This window comes from Pygocentrus nattereri, chromosome 5 (genome assembly GCF_015220715.1).
Source record: "Pygocentrus nattereri isolate fPygNat1 chromosome 5, fPygNat1.pri, whole genome shotgun sequence".
NCBI lineage: Eukaryota > Metazoa > Chordata > Actinopteri > Characiformes > Serrasalmidae > Pygocentrus > Pygocentrus nattereri.
The window spans coordinates 26507610-26525629 of NC_051215.1; the positions used below are offsets into that span (position 1 = coordinate 26507610).

The following is an 18020-nucleotide window of genomic DNA, read 5'->3' on the forward strand; positions in this document are numbered from 1 at the left end:
TTGAAAGTGTAATTTTTGCCATTCTTCAGTAATACAGGTCATTAGCCACATAGTGGCAAGTACAGGGCCTTTGTTATCGTAATTTGAGCTTAACAAGACACACATTTTCAATTGTATACAGTTCCTCCTGCACTCTGTGATTTACATTCTTGCTGTTGTGGCTCATGCAGAATGTGGGTTAGCATCATCATGCTGAAATAAGCTTTGACATCCCTGAAAAAACACTGCAGCTAGAATGCAACAATGATCCAAAAATGTGTGTTAATGATGCTTTCACAGGTGTGCAAGTTACCTGTTTAGGATGTTTTTTGAACATTTTCTTAATGTTCCAAATCTTAAATTGCCACTGTCCCAACTTTTTTGGAACATGTTGCAGGCACCAATTTCAGCATGAATGTATATTTTGCTGCTGTCGGAATAAAGCCTATTTCTACAAAATGGTAACTTTTCAGGAGAAGGAAAAACCTACTTAACTTTTAATGTATGTCAGTGAACCAGAATTTTGGGTCATTTCTTTTATTCCATTCATCACAAAATTTGCATACAATGTAAATGACAATGGGTACTTTTAAATGATGGCAAAAACTGAAAAACATCAAAAATGGAGATTTTTTTTTTTCCCAAAGCAGCAATTTATTAAAAAATAATGAAGTTGATAAATTAAAACACTCCATATCTTTTCTCTTAACTGTTTTTGTTCAAAAACAGGTCAAGCTAGATTTACTGTGCTTTCTACTTTAAATGCATTTTACCTACTGTCCCAATCTTTTGGAATTGTGGAGTGTGTCAGACAGTTCCTTTGTTTCACGTTTTTGTGTTCAGTTCTCCTAATTATAGCACTATAAAGTTCAGTGATCAGTAAGGGGAGCACAACCTCAGACTCCACCCATGAACACAGCCATTGGCTCACAAACCACTGAAGGCTGTTGTTTTATTGGCTCATTACTGAAACAACTTCATGCATTGATGCATGTTTTATGTAAATGGCATGTAAATGAAGTGCTGGTTGGCTGGCGCTTGATTTCACATACCGAAGCTGATTCATTATTTGTGCTCAAATCTCAAAAGTTTCATGAATCAGACAAAGTGAGTCGTATGTCTTTAAAGGAGGTAAAATTTGCAGTCTTTCTTGAACAGCATTGATAAATAAAGAATGATTTGTATAATAAATATGCTGTTTCAGCCATTTCATCCACCCTTATCTTCACTACAGTGTTGCTCCGTATAATATTACACTGTGGAGGGCGCCCTAATCACAGGAGAGGGTATAAACAAGGTATAAACGAGGGCAAACTGTGAGACGGCCTTGCGACTCTCCAGCAGAAACATAAAGCTGCCGTCACCATGGCTACGGAGAGATGCTTTGTTCTTCTCTTCATGCACTGCGTTAGTGTTTCGGCATTAACAGCAAGGATAATAACTTCCAGAAAACAAAAGTGTCTGGGAGATGTGTGACATCAAAATAATAAGAATACAGCTGTGAGCACATCTGACTCACAGAAAGACTGTCACGTTAATGTTTTCTTCATTTTACAGTAAATGTGAAGACTTACACGCTATATGAAATAACTGATGTTCTCTTGAGCAGCTTCATGAGGAGCCACCTGGGATCACTTTTCAGCATGACTGAAAAAGATCAAAATATCACTGTTGTTGGAAGAAAACCTCATATCTCTAAAATGGTAATTTTACAGGAGAAGGAAAAACATACTTTACTTTTACTGTAAGTCAATAGAACCAGGCTTTTCTCAAGTCATTTTGTTTTGGTCTCTGTATCATGAAATTTGACCACAATGTAAAGAGCAACAGGCATTTTCAAATGGTCAAAAACTGAAAAATGATATGAGGTTTTCTTATGACAATAGTGATATGCTTAACGATATGCTTAACGCTGGTTGCTGAAAACCACTTAATAGGGGCATTTAAAGAATATATAGAGTGTGTGTATGACAATGTTATGGCCTATAAAACACTGTAATTATAGAATAAATACAAATAAACATACTACAGTAAAATAAGAAAGTAACAATTTTTTTAAAAGAAATTTTCAAGCTAGTTAAAAGAACGCAGCTTTGGTTCCAGATTTCTTCTGGAAGTCCCCAGCCATCATACAGATTGGTTCAAATCCGCCACCAGTGCACCTGATTTAATTTAATGAATGATTGATTAGTCAAGCTTCTTATTGAACGATAAATACAAAAAATACTATTAATACTGGGCTGTCAGGGTGAAACGTTTGGAAATGGTTCAGCCAATATGTTAACATACATAAAATCACCACTTACCATTTTAATACCACCCCATTTCCAAAGAAGTTGGGACGCTGTGCAAAATGTAAATAAAAACAAATTGCAATGATGTGCAAGTCATTTAAACACTGTATTTCATTGAAAACAGTACAAAGGCAACACATCAAATGTTGAAACTGTATTCTTTTTTTGAAAAATATTTGCACATTTTGAATTTGATGCCAACAACATGTTTCAAAAAAGTTGGGACAGGGGAAGCAAAAGGCTGGTAATATTGTGTAATGCTAAACACCTGGTGGTTGATTGGCAACAGGTCAGTAACATGACTGGGTGTAAAAGCATCTCAGAGAGGCGGAGTCTTTCAGAAGTAAAGATGGGAAGGGGTGCATCACTCTGTGAAAGACTGCATGATTAAAAAGTGCAACAATTCAAGAAGAACGTTTCTCAACATAAACTAGCAAAGAACTTCTGCTTTTCATTCAACATTAAAGAATTCCTAGAATCCAGAGAAAAATTTGTGTAAGGGACAAAGCCAAAAACGAGTATTTGCTGGCCGTGGTCTTTGGGCCCTCAGACAGCACTGCATTAAAAACAGACATGATTCTGTAGTGAAAATCATTGCATGGGCTCAGAAACACTTCTGAAAACCACCGTCTGTGAAAACAGTTCATCACTGCATCCACAAATACAAGTTAAAACTCTAAAACACAAAGAAGAAAGCAGATATAAACAGGATCCAGAAATGCTGCCACCTTCTCTGGGCCTGAGCTCATTTAAAATTAACTGAGGGAAAGTGGAAAAGTGTCCTGTGGTCTGACGAACCAACATCTGAAATTCTTTTTGGAAATCCTGGACACTGTGTCCTCCGGGCTGAAGACCACTCAGCTTGATATCAGCGCACAATTCAAAAGCCAGTATTCATGATGGTTTATTAGTGCACATGGTGTGGGTGACGTGCTCATTTGTGAAGGCACCATTAAAGCTGAGTGATATAAACATGTTTTGGCAACACATGCTGCCGTCCAGACGACATCATTTTCAGGGAAGGCCTTGATTATTTCAGCAAGATGATGTTAATCCACATTCTGCATGTATTACAGCAGCATTGCTCCATATTAAAAGAGTCCAGAAACCAGACCAGGAAAACATTTCACTTTCAAAACTACAGCAGCGTTTCCTTAGTTCCCAAACACTTACAGAGTGTTGAAAGAAGAGGTGATGAGACACGGCGGTAAACAGGCCCCCGTCCCAACTTTTTTGGAATATGTTGTTGGCATCGAATTCAAAATTTTCAAAAAACAATAAAATTCTCACTTTCAACATTTCATTTGTTGTCTTTGTAGTTTTTTCCTTTAAAAATATGATTTACATGATTTACACATAATTTTTATTTACATTCTGCACAGCATCCCAACTTTTTTGGAAATGGGGTTGTACTAATTTTTTTTTTTTTTAAAGAAATAAACTCTCCCTCCTCGGTTTAGCTACTTAAATATAATTTTCTCGGAAAACTTTTGGAAAGTTCTATATCGTTTTTCTGTCTTTTTATGTTTAAATGTATTTTTTAAGATAATTTTGCATGTAGACACCACTTTGCACACAATTTGCAAATTTCATTATGATTTAAACTTAGGTCTTGAGATTAAAATGTCTTTAAGATTTTGAAAACTAAATATTCAATTTGATGTGTTGAAAATTTTTGACTTGTGTATGCAGTAAAAATATATTGTGCATATCTTTTAATTGATGCTTGGGAGGAAAAACTTCACTGCGCACATTCAGTGAAATCGGTTTCAAGACAGTGTGAAAGGCAGTGTGATGTGGATAAGCAACAATAACCAAGCAACAAATAACTAAACAGCAGTAACTAAACGGAACATACTGTATATTATGTCCTGTTGCTTTTATATTAAGACGCCATGGAAGCCGTTATGTGTTTCTGTTGGGTCCTGGTGATTTTGTAATGTGTTTTGACTTTTCATGGTGGGTTGAAATGACAATGTAAAGGATCCTAACAGTTTAACAGGTGACCATTGATTCTGGATGCATTTGACGGTTTTGAAATAGGATCTAAAGGTGTTTTGCAGGAAACTAGTGGTCTCTGTTTGTAACCATTAAGCCAAATCTCACTAGGAGGCTGTTATATACAGGCTAAAATGCAATTGTTTTGCACGTTTTTTCAAGCAAGTTATAGTATGTTATATTATACTTTGGTTCTCTGAAACATGAGAGGCAGAATGTGAGAGAGTTGTCAAGGATGTGTTGTAAAGGACGTGACCGAGGCAGACATAGCTCAGCTTTATCGTTAACCAGGCTCAGTACTCCAGCCATTGTGTAGGAGTCCTCACCAACATCCAGTGTGACGCTTGTTAGCTCTGTTTGGTAATTAGCACACCTGAAGAGGCTTATCCAACACAAAAACCTACCAGTTATCTTTTTTTCAGTGATAAAATGTTTTTAAGTGTATTCAGTTGGCAGTTCATTCTCCAGCTCCTTACACTAAATTCACAAACTGTCATCACCACTAAACAACACCTAAACAACCTGGAAACAGCCAGAAATGAACCCAGTACCATTCACCAAAAGTGTAGTCTGGCCTTCAGAGACCAAATCAGACTGAGCCATGAAACTTCTGCAATATCAAGTTCAGCTCAGTTTTGTCAATTTTTTCTAGATCAAAATTAATGTTGTTTTGTTCTAGCCAGTCTGTAAAGCATCTTACAGCCTATCTAGTTTGATTCCCGGTTGTTCAGCTGTTCTTCTGTCACAGCTGCCAACCGAAAAGCTGCTTAGTGGTGATGACAGTTTGGGAATTTAGTGTCATCTTGTCTTCAGAGTCTGACCAAATTGGCTGGCAGTCAAATGTGATGTTAAGTGTCCATTTTCTGTTTGTGTAAAGTAAGAAGTGAAAATGTTCAAATGGCTTGAGTGTCTCCTACAGCTGTCAAAGTCGTTGCTTAGCAACAGCGCTTCAGCAGAGTGATAGTGTTTGTGGGAGAAAACATGATGTTATGGTGAAATAACAGCACAGTTAGAACGCCTCTCGACCAATCAGCTCGCATGTCTGGAACTAACTGTTGTATAATATGGAATATCCCCCATTATGGCAAACCTTCCATATGAGCACACAAATGAAAGTGGTGTTGATAGGCCACGGGAACAGAGTCCAGAATGAGACACTCATTTACATCCACCATCAAAAGGGCTTTTTTGCTCTGTTTGTTTCCTCTTTCCTATTTTGACTGAGTCAGATCATTTACATCCATAATTGAAGGGGTTTTTATGCTCTGTTTCCTCTTGCTTCTCTTCCATTCTGTCCGCAGAGAAGTGGACCTCTACACTGGCTACACGACACGGAACATCCTGTGCATGCCCATCGTCAGTCGGGGAACCGTTATAGGCGTCGTGCAGATGGTGAACAAGCTGAGCGGAAGTGCCTTTACTAAAACGGACGAGAACAACTTTAAGATGTTCGCTGTCTTCTGTGCTCTGGCCTTACACTGTGCAAATGTAAGTGGCAGACCAGCGCATTCACCAGTGCTGTGCATAGCCCTGCTGAAGGGCCTGTGAGTGTTGTCGCTTTGATAGTAGTTCAGCTAAAAATCTCATTTTCCCTGTCCCCCATATGCAGCCCATCAGCCAAGATTTAGAGTTTGTGTCTTTACTGTTAGGGCTACGAGGCTAATGGAGCTCAGGAGTTAATATGTCATCTGTCAAACACAATATTTTTATTATGCTATATTTATAGTATATTAGTATAGTTATAATATTTTTACATCACAATTATTCCAGCTGATCACAGGTATTTTCCAGTTAGTTTTCACAATTGTACAGTCATGTGAAAAAATTAGGACACCCCGTTAAATAGTTAGCTCTTTATTAAGAAATGTTTACATATCGATGTCCAATCTTGTTTTTGTTTATTTCTGGAAAAGAAAGTGATTTAATTGCAATTAAACAACAAAAATCGTTTTACTCATGAAACAAAAGATATGAAAAAAATTGCATATTATAATGGAGGAAAAAGTTAGGACACCCTACCCTCTAATAACTAGTGTTGCCCCCTTTGGCTGAAATAACTTCAGTGAGACACTTCTTGTAGCCATCTACCAATCTCTGACATCGATCTGAAGAAAGTTGGCCCCACTCCTCAATACAGAATTCTTTCAGCTGTGAGATGTTTGCGGGGTTTCTTGCATGTACAGCCTGTTTTAAGTCCACAGCATCTCGATAGTATTAATATCCGGACTTTGACTTGGCCATTCCAGGACTCTCCACTTCTAGGTTTTCACCCAGTACTTGGTGGATTTACTGGTATGTTTTGGGTCTTCAGCTTTCATTTTTTTATAGATGGTTTCATATGTTCCTCAAGCACCCTCTCATACACAATAGAATTCATGGTGGATTCTATGATGGTAAGCTGACTAGGTTCTGCTGCAGCAAAGCATCCCCAAACCATGACACTTCCACCTCTTCACGGTTGGTATGAGGTTCTTTCCTTGGAATGCTGTATTTGGTTTACGCCAAACATGTCTTCTGTTCTGGTGTCCAAATAATTGAATTTTAGACTCATCTGTCTAAACATTATTCCAGAAGTCATGGCCTTTGTCTGCGTTCTCTCTGGCAAACTTCAGTCTGGCCTTAATGTTTTTCTCAGAGAGCAAAGGTCTCCTCCTTGCGCACCCATGAAAATTAAACTTGTGTAGTCTCTTTCTGATTGAGTCATGCACTTTCACATCGACAGTAGCAAGAACCTGCTGTAGGTCCTGTGATAAAATTTTAGGATTTTTCATGACCTTCTTTCAGCATCTTACGGTCTGCTCTGGGGATGAACTTGCTTGGACGGCCAGACCTGGGCATGGTCGCAGTTGTTTTGAATGTCCTCCGCTTGTTAACAGTTTTCCGGATGGTGGAATGGCTGATGTCAAATTCTTTTGAGATCTTTTTAAATCCCTTACCAGACTCATAAGCAGCCACAATCTTCTTTCTGAGGGCCTCAGACAGCTGTTTGGATCTCACCATGGTGCTCACTCTCACTTCAACAGTCAGGGACACACCAAACTAATTTTCCGAGGTTTAAATGTTCAAAATGCATTCAAAATGCTGGGTAACGATGTTCTGACCATGTACACCTGATGTGATACACCTGTGTGTCATCTTAACTATTTTAAGTGGGACAATATGTAGGGGTGTCCTAATTTATGCCTCACCAGAAATTGCATTCTTTTTAAATTACATTTTACAGAAAATTGTAAAAAGGCCTTTTTAAATTTTTAATTGTTATATTACTTGGATCCCACAGTATTGTTAAAATTGATATTAAATATCCACATGTCCACATATGTTAAAAACTTTACAGGATTTCAAAGGGTGTCCTAATTTTTTTCACATGACTGTATATTTACATTGCTACAAAGATAATGGGAATTGTGTGTGTGCCTGTTTGTTTGAGGCAAATCCATATAAATAAAAGAAACACATTATGGGTCTAACGGAAACAACAAAAGTTGTGACTAGTGCTGTAACACCTTTAGAGGGCAGCAGTGAGTAATATGTGTTTATATGAGCTTGAAGTGTTTGTCGTCATCTGGAAAGTGACATGGCTAAACAGCTGCTTTGGTCTTTTTAGGCTTGTTTACCAAAAAGGCAAATCTTGAATATTTTATGTAGTACAGAAGAAGTTTTCGCTGACTAATGATGATTGTAGCTGATTAATTCAAGTATATACTATATTGCCAAAGGTTTTCACTCACCCATCCAAATAATTGAATTCAGGTGTTCCAGTCACTTCCATGGCTCAGTGAATTCCACCGTGGTATCGTGATAGGATGCCACCTGTGCAACAAGTCCAGTCATGAAATTTCCTCACTACTAGGTATTCCAGTCAACTGTCCGTCTGGCAATCCGATGGACGAGTCTGGGTTTGGCAGTTCCCAGGAGAACAGTACTTGTCTGACTGCATTGTGCCAAGTGTAAAGTTTGGTGGAGGGGGAATTATGGTGAGAGGTTGTTTTTCAGGAGTTGGGCTCGGCCCCTTTGTTCCTGACCTCAACCGGTTAGAACACCTTTGAGATGAATTAGAGCGGAGACTGCAAGCCAGGCCTTCTCGTCCAACATTAATGTCTGTTCTCACAAATGTACTTTTGGACGAATGGTCAAAAATTCCCATAAACACACTCCTAAACCTTGTGGAAAGCCTTCCCAGAAGAGTTGAATCTGTTATAGCTGCAAAGGGTGGGCCGACATCATATTAAACCCTGTGGATTAAGAATGGGATGTATGTGAGTACTTTTGGCAGTATAGTGCGTGTATGTGTGTTTTATTTATATATATATATATATATATATATATATATATATATATATATATATATATATATATATATATATATATATATATATATATAAATGTATGTATGTATACACACACACACATAACACACATATATAATGTGTGTGTGTCTTGTTTTATTTGTACTGGGTGCTGCTAAAGTTTCTTTGAGATCAATGCAGTATCTATTTATCTATCTACTTATTTATCTATCCATCCATCCATCTTTAGATGCTAATACTTTTTAGAGTGTCTGCTAACACAGAGCCCATATGTTTTCCTGTAAAACCTACTAAGCTTTCAAATGAAATGAATTATATGATCTAATATGTATATACCACACTTATTACTAAGTGAAGCCCCCAGAACAGCAAACCTTCCAAAAACAACAGGATACTGCAATCTAATCAAGTTTGGGCTCCCCTCCTCTACTAAGTGAAAATAAGTTTCCAAATCTTCTACGGCACATTCCAGTATGTTAAACACAGCAAGTAGATAGAAATTGTGCATTAGACTTTGCAGAAAATTGCAATATTTAAGTTCCTTGTAAAGAATATGTTCATTTATTTTCATGTAGAAAATCAACAAAACATGTAATGACCAGGCGTGTTCAAACTTTTGCATACGATTGTCCTCAGACACTATAATATCCACACTTTTACTGTCATTATGTGACATTATCATGTGGTTACTGATGTTATAGTATGACTTGGTTTACTTTGCTCAGCATTTTAGTGATGCCAGCAGTTCTGTGCTGTTTGTCTAGATTTGTGAAAGAATCAGGTCAGCTTCATCCTGTTTTTTTCTCCCACATCTGTTCCAGTATTTTCTGGGGTTATCAACCAGATACTGACACCCAATATTGTATCGATGGTAGTTAATGTGACCCCTTAATATTTTGAGGCTACAAACACTTTTTTTTTTTTCATGGTTAGATTTAGATGTAATTATTGTAGTTACAGTAAGGCACTGTGGCAGACTTTAGATTGTTCTGCTTCAGTGTGTTTTTTGGCAAAGAATGGTCATTAATAAGATATTTGTAATCACTGTGTGTTTTTGGGGTCACTTCTTGGTCTATATAAGTCATGTCAAATGCTTTGAATCTTCACTCAGAATTGAACTGTATTTAACTGTATTGTAACACCTACAGTCAGAGGACAAATAGGACCTCAACACATGTCACATATGTTGTAAGCAAAGTGTTCGTGTGTGAGATAAAGGTTTGTCGTTAGTGTGGTTTGGTTTTTTGATGCATGAATACAAAGCTGGAATTGTGTCTGAGGTTTGGCATGGCATCTTACTGTTTTGGAAATTTGGCTTGACGGTTGTTTTCCTCAGTTTTAGTGTCAAAATAATTGCAGGGGAAATACTGTGAAAAAAATACCCACCCATTGTACCCACAGCTATTTCAGTTACTTATAAAAAAAAAGAGTAAGGAATATTGTCCATGCCGCAATATTGGGTGAGAGGAACTTGGCAAATGCATTTTTTTTTTCTCACGCACAAAGCTTTTTAATGGTGATTTGCATGTGTGTTTGTGTGCATATGCATCTATGCATGTGTTCATGTTTATGTTCAGCCTTATGTAAAAGTTTGAATAACTCCAGTTCAATTAAATGTTTTACTGATGTTCTGCCACATTTAATGTTAAAAACAGCAAATAAACAGTAAATTTTGCATTCAAATGTAAAGAACCAAGAGGATGTGTTCACTTGTTTTCTCCTAGAAAGTCAACAAAACAGGGGTGTCCATACTTTTGCATATGATTGTATGTCTGTATGATGGGTTCATTCGACAGAAAATAAGTTGTGCAGATGAAGGAAAGTTTGACGGAGGTGTGTGTGTGTGTGTGTGTGTGTGTGTGTGTGTGTGTGTGTGTGTGTGTGTGTGTGTGTGTGTGTGTGTGTGCGCGTGTGCGTGCGTGTGTGTGTATGTAGATGTATCACCGGATCAGACATTCGGAGTGCATCTACAGGGTGACGATGGAGAAGCTTTCATATCACAGTATCTGCACATCAGAGGAGTGGAAGACCCTCTCACAGCTGACCCTTCCAGCCCCCATATACAAAGAGATTGAGCTGTGAGTAGACGCTGTAGTCTTGAACAATCCAACCATGTATTACTGTTGCGATGATTAGTGATGTCACACTACATCTTTCTGAGTATGCTGTGTACATCATCAGTAATTATGGAACATTTGTTCATTATTTTACAGTTATTATCATTGTTTTTGTAATATGTAAATGCAATTCTGTGATAACACTTACTCATATAGTTACTTACGATGCAGGATGTTCAGGTTCAAATTCCTGCTTGCAAAGTGTTAAAAGGTGTTTAAACTTAAAAGGTGTTTTCTTTCTGATATGGGTCACTCAGCAAAGCCACTTTTCCGGTATAAATGTTTGTGTCATAAGCATCACACAGATGAACAGTGTTCATGTAATTTAGATCAGTTGCCACAGCAAAACGTTTGTGGAGCTTATTTCACAATTTTGACGTTTTTTGGCATTTTGGATCCAAATTCTCATTACTATAGTGTGTCCACATACGCGTCTCATTACCAATATTACTGATAATGCAGTAATGAGAATTTGGTCACTTGAATTGGAAAATGTTACTTAAAATGTATTTAAAATAAAATCAAAAATCAATTATTTAGGTTTATTTTTAACAATTCAACTAGGCATTATTGTTTGTATATTTTTTGGGCAGCATTTGCCAGAATTTGAGAGAATAAGCCATTCGATATAACCAAGAAAAAAGCCAAAGATGAAGCCCAAATAACAGTAAAAAAAAAAAAAAAAATATATATATATATATATATATATATATATATATATATAAAACTGAGTGAGTCAAAAGTCATAGGACACTTTTATTTTATTTTTTGTTTTATTATCGACTTTTATCTCAAACAAACACCACCTTCAGCACCACATCATGGAGGCTTGTGACAGCATAAAAAATAAAATAAGATAAAACTGTGACTTTTGACTCACCGTGTGTGTGTGTGTGTGTGTGTGTGTGTGTGTGTGTGTGTGTGTGATATATATTGGAGATACAAGGTTAAGATTAATTCTCTTCATTTATCTTTATAGGTTCCACTTTGATATCAGCCCCTATGAGGAGCTCTGGCCTGCAGTCTTTGTGTACATGATCCACAGTTCATGTGGAAAAAACAGGTGAGAATGACGCCTCACGCCTCTCAAATCCCAAGGCCTCTTAGCTGCTTCAATGGCAGGTGTAAATGACGCAAGAGTGCTTTAGAATAAACACCGATGTGCTTTAGATAAGAAAGTAGTTCAGATGTCTTGTTGCTTTTAGAATGACTGAATGAAATTATGCTAAACTCAAGTAGCTGTCCATGTTCTTTTGTCATCGTATGTAACGTCATATGTTTAAGCATCTGAACTGCTGTTGTTTTTGTCTGTGTAGTTTTGAGCTGGAGAAACTGTGTCGCTTCACTATGTCTGTACGGAAGAATTACAGACGAGTTCCATACCACAACTGGAAACATGCGGTGACAGTGGCCCACTGCATGTACGCCATCCTTCAGAAAACCTCTGAAATCTTCACCGAACTGGAGGTCAGTACATTCCCCCTGTCTGAATTAGAGCATGACCGATAAATAAATCAACTGATAAAATCAGCCAGTAATTAGCTGATTTCATGGATTTGTCTGTATCAGCTGGGAGACGGCTAAGAAAACAACAGGTTTTTGAAGTATTACATTGAAATGCAGACCTAATAAAATTTGGGATTTTAATGATGTTGTACCACTTTGTAAAGGGCATTGAGAGCAATATCGTATCACAAGAAAACTTCATCTAAATGGAACTTTAAAAATTTTTTTAATAAGCTACAAAACCCAAGTCTCAGCAGCTCTGTGTTTAAGCCATCTGTTTATTTTAATGTATTACATCTTGACAATTAAGTAATTATAGTCATATTTGATCATTCAGTGTTGACATTGGAAAACTGTTTCAGTCAGTGAAGTACTGTTTGACTAAAACTACTGGAGTTTGTTTAATGTTTTATCATATTAATTTATCTTGACCAATATGATCAGTTATCATAAATTTAGCTTCTTAAAATTGGTATTGAAAGTCTTTGTTACCCTTACTATCAACAGTCTGGAGAGACTTGTTTGTCAGAATTTTTCAACACACTTTTTCTTGTTGGTTGTGACTAATTCATGTCCAGAAACTGATCTTTGATGTAATTTGCTGCTAAGTTTGTTTTGATAACGGTTACACCTTTAATAAACATCTAACTGAAATGCAATTTGAATTTTTTGATTACATGTATTTTCTACTGTTTGTTGAATACCAGTGGTTCCATGTGCTCAAAAGAATTTAATGTTATATGCGATAAACTACTTTTTAGCTGTGTGGTTTGATTTCTGCTCTGGCTCAGAAAACAGACGGACAGAAAGAAATATAAAGTGTCAGATATGGACAGTAGTGGGTTAACTAGGTGTATTTGGGTGGAAAAGGTACTGTAAGTTGATATAATGCCACATAATTCGATCTACTCTGTGATTGTGAACGTAATCATTTTACTCCAACACCAGAACTGAATACAGTCATTTTCAAAAGTTCACATAGTTATAATTTAACATTTGGAAAAAAAAACAAATTGTGGCCTGTGCAAAAATTATGGCACTTTTTTTTTGGCTTTTGATGTGTTTGTTACTCAGTGGTCTGGTGGACCCACCACATTATTGTTTTTTAAATCAATACAGCCAAAACAGTTTATGTAAAGATACCAGATGTTTAAAATATCTGTGTCCAGTGTTGGGTTCTACTTTAGCAGCTGTAGCCAGTCAGCAGCCTCTCCATGTTGTCCACCCTGACACACACACACACACATACAAACACATATACACACACAGACACACACACGCTAAGAGCGGGCCATGCAGGAGGAGAACAGAGCAAATGTGTGGGTGGTGAACTGAGTGAAGACACTGAAAATTGGTTATTTTATATGGTTTTCACAGAAAATAATTCAATTAATTTATATATATGTATAATATTATATATATAATATATAATATAATATTTTCGCTTTTGACATTGTGCATGCAGCCTTATGTTTACTGTACATGGCCTGATTCTTGTTTCTACCTGATATATACACTCCCACACAGAGGAAAGGCCTGCTGATAGCCTGCTTGTGTCATGACCTGGACCACCGGGGCTACAGCAACAGCTACCTGCAGAAGTTTGACCATCCACTGGCAGCCCTCTACTCCACGTCCACCATGGAACAGCACCATTTCTCCCAGACTGTGTCTATCCTGCAGGTAGAGCTCCCACAAACTGCATCCATTTCCTCTGGGCTTCCAACAATGAAAACCGAGCTGCTCAAACCGCATCCTGTCCCTGTCTTCACCTCCTCTCTCTCACTACATCCAGACTCCATCACTTCCCTAAAAGAAAGTAACTCCTCCTTGATCCTTTAACAGTAGTGGTGCACGCTGTTTTTAAAAAGACCCATATCTTGCATTTGTTTTTTGTTTTATTTAAATTTTTGTATTGAATCTGACTTTTGTGTTGTTTTTAAGTACAAAAAAAACAAACAACCATAATTGACTTTTACATTAATATTTTCCAGTCACTCTTTATTCCTTAGAATTATACAGACTGAGATATGTAAAAGAGCTCTGTTCTGGTTGACTGTTCTTTATTGACATATTTACATATACATACACATACATGCATACATACATTATTTATATATATATATATAATCGCTTAATTTATCACATTACATTCTTTTGGGCACAAGGAACTACTGGTATATTAAACGCTAAGCCTTTAAGACTGAGATATGTAAACGAGTTCTGTTCTCGGTGGCTGTCCAGTATTGTGCCTTGTTCATTAGAAAGCAGCCCAATTATATATGCGTAGTGCGTCCTTCTATGATGTATGGTTTGGAGACTGTGGCTCTGTCTAAAAGACAGGAGGCTGAGCTGGAGGTGGCGGAGATGAAGATGCTGAGATTTTTGTTGGGAGTGACGAGGATGGACAAGATTAGAAATGAGCAGATCAGAGGGACAGTGAAGGTGGAGTAGTTTGGAGATAAAGCCAGAGAGGCCAGGTTGAGATGGTTTGGACATGTGTTGAGGAGGAATAGTGGATATATTGGTCAAAGAATGTTGGAGATGGAGCTGCCGGGTAGAAGGAGAAGAGGTAGACCTCAGAGAAGGTTTATGGATGTAGTGAAGGTGGACATGGAGATGGTTGGTGTGAAAGTAGAGGAGGCAGTGGATAGGGCAAGATGGAGGCAGATGATCCGCTGTGGAGACCCCTAAAGGGAGCAGCCGAAAGAAGAAGAAGAAAGAAGTCTTAAAGGCTAAGCAAAAGAATCAGCCTGTTTAATTCTAATGGACAAAGAGAGGTTGGAAAATGTAAAAGTGAATCATGACTGTTTTTGGTAGTTACGATTACGCAAAAGTGGACCGAAGTTTGTGAGTCTTGCTAATTTGTTAGCATGGTCTTAGCCCATGTTGTTTTACTGGGGCAACATAAATCTGATTTGATCAAGGAGGAACCTATTCTCTCATACAAATGGACAGTTAAGGGCAATTTGTCTTCATTTCAAGATTTGGTGGTTTCGACTCTCTGAGACGCAGCACGTTGGTCCTTGAAGATTCCGGATCAGGCGATGGTTACACACTTTATTCAGCTCATCAGCTGATCACTAAGCACTTTGTAAACTGAAGTAGGCAAAAAAAGATGATGTTATGCAAAACAATCATGAATTTTGTCAGTTTTAAGTAAGTTTATTGATTTATTGATGTCATTCTTAACCCTCACTTGAAGTCGTAGACCAAAGCCTGAACCACGGTTTGTCACCTCCCCACCCACCCGCCAAAGTTTTTTATTACATGAAAGTCCCGTCTTCGAACGGGGCCGCTAACAGCTGCTCACTTTTGGGAGAGGACTCCTGTCGGCTTTGCTGCTCCGCCCCAGCTGAGCCGGACGCCTCCTAAGTGGAGCTTTTGCTTTTTTATTGATCTCTTTGTTTCCCATAGCTGGAAGGGCACAATATTTTCTCCAACCTGACTTCCAGCGAGTACGAACAGGTGCTGGAGATCATCCGCAAGGCCATCATCGCCACCGACTTGGCACTCTACTTCGGCAACCGCAAGCAGCTGGCCGATCTGCTGAGCACAGGGGCACTGGATCTGAACAACCATGCGCACAGGTCAGAGATCATTCGTTTGCACTGGCACTTCAGTCAAAGCTTATATTTGTGCCTTGAGAGGACAGTTACACTGGGTTGCCGGGTCAGTACTTATCGTGATCTTAATGATATCCTAATCCTGATTTGTCTCTTGACCATGGCAGAGACCGCGTGATTGGTCTGATGATGACTGCGTGCGATCTCTGCTCTGTTACCAAACTGTGGCCTGTCACTCGCCTCACAGCCAATGACATCTACGCAGAGTTCTGGGCTGAGGTGAACTTCGCTGCTGTTCCATCACATCTCTTTTTAAAATGCAGATTTCGAATCTTATTCGTTTATATGAAGACAACTTCAGTGTGGTCAAACACGGGGGCATTTTTGGGGGAAGTGGGCAAAATATGTAAAGGTTGATTGCACTTTCTCCTTGTCATCTCTTCTTCATCAGGGGGATGAGATGAAGAAGATAGGAATGCAACCTATTCCAATGATGGACCGGGATAAGAAGGACGAGGTTCCGCAGGGACAGGTAAAGCAGCACCTGCACCAAAACTGAACAACCTCTGCCTTTAAAAGCCCTTATTGTACAACACTTACGGAATGGGTCTCTGAGATTTGCTGCTAAAGTAAAAAAATATGTGATGTGCAGTGATAAACAGTTTTGAAATTTGAGATACAAATTTGAGATACATATTGAATAAAACATCTAAAAATAACCTTTGAGGTATAGTTTGTAATTTTTTAGATTACTGTAAAAGAAGCAGCTAAAGTTCTTGATTAATAATGTAATACAGTCTTATGCAAAAGTTTCAATACCCCTGGTCAAATAACATGTTTTGTTTATTTTCTGAGTCAAAATAACTACAGATAACACATTTAAATGTGATGTTTTCTACCAATTTTAGTGCACAAGTTATACTTATTGGCTGAGTTTTGCAAAGTTGGAAAAGCATTCATTAAAAAATGTGCCATAAGCTTTGCAAAGGCCATGTTATATATGCTTGCAGTTTCAGTAAATTAACAAAATGTGTAGAAGTGTGTTCTCTGTAGAGGCTATGTTGCTTATTTTCAACAAAAAAATAAGTAACACAGTGGCTCATTGCTTTTGTAAATTGGTGGCCAATGTGAGAAAATACACAATTGCTCTCTACTGCATCATTTCATTACATTTTTTTTACACTTTGACATTTAACAGTGAACATATGATAACACAACACTTTGCTTTATAAACACTTTTTGGTCACCAGATTACCACTGCAGGTCTTATTTAGCACTGATCCAGCAATGCCACTCTTCTCACGCTGGGGCTGAAACTCAGCTCAAATAGCTCCATGCTCCCTACATAGTGCACTACATAGGAATTTAAATATTAGAACCTGCAGAACCACTGTGCAAATTATAGTGACTAAGAAATAGTCATTTAGGACTCATCCATACTCCATAAATGATGCACTTTTATGGCTGTAGAGGCTAGAATTTCTAAACTTTCATAGCTCACTATTTAGGGAGTACAGAGCTGTTTGGGATTCAACCTGGGTTTGATGCTGTTACTGACATAAGTTGCCAGCCCTTCATATACAGTGTATACGTGTGTGTGTGTGTGTGTGTGTGTGTGTGTGTGTGTGTGTGTGTGTGTGTGTGTGTGTGTGTGTGTGTGTTGTTGAACGTTATGGTCAGTGTTGTTCCTTATACAGCCTACTGTCTGAGTTTCACTGTCCTGTGCTGTTTGTGTGCTTCTAGGTGGGGTTTTATAATGCAGTGGCCATTCCCTGTTACACCACCCTGACAGAGCTGTTCCCTCCCTCTGCTCCTCTTCTTAGTGCCTGCAGGTCAGTTACTCACCAGTCACTGCTGCCTAAAGCTGTCTTACATATATACTTCTAGTCAGCACTGGTAGTACATTAGGAGTTGGTTAGCTACACTACTAGTCAACAGTTCGGACCTGATTGAAAGTACACTTTTCATAATCTCAAATATGCAGTATTGAGGGTAAAATGATACAAAGTACTGTGTTACAGTAATGTGATTATTGCCCCTGTAACAATGTAATGTAAAATAATGTAATTAATGTAATTCATTAGAGTAAAATTACTTGTGACCACATTAGAGGCACTGACTGAATATGAATTGTAGATACATTACTTATGCGTCTTTAAGAGAACTAAATTATGCATGATGCATTTAAATCATGCATTTCTTCTTTATTTCTCTGTGTATATATATATATGTATGTGTGTGTATATTATG

General features: G+C 37.9%; 1 protein-coding gene across 4 annotated transcripts in view; it reads left to right on the forward strand.

Moving 5' to 3' along the window:
* pde10a (phosphodiesterase 10A) overlaps positions 1-18020 on the forward strand; it is a 186747-nt gene that overhangs the window by 158856 nt on the left and 9871 nt on the right. For 3 of the 4 annotated variants that reach the window (XM_017694079.2, XM_017694080.2, XM_017694077.2), the window contains exons 13-21: positions 5573-5759; positions 10517-10659; positions 11678-11761; positions 12015-12165; positions 13732-13887; positions 15622-15794; positions 15938-16049; positions 16222-16302; positions 17514-17602. In XM_017694079.2, coding sequence (XP_017549568.2) covers positions 5573-5759; positions 10517-10659; positions 11678-11761; positions 12015-12165; positions 13732-13887; positions 15622-15794; positions 15938-16049; positions 16222-16302; positions 17514-17602 — 1176 coding nt within the window. The remainder of the gene's footprint in view (positions 1-5572; positions 5760-10516; positions 10660-11677; positions 11762-12014; positions 12166-13731; positions 13888-15621; positions 15795-15937; positions 16050-16221; positions 16303-17513; positions 17603-18020) is intronic. The other variant, XM_037538615.1, reaches the window with a different exon arrangement.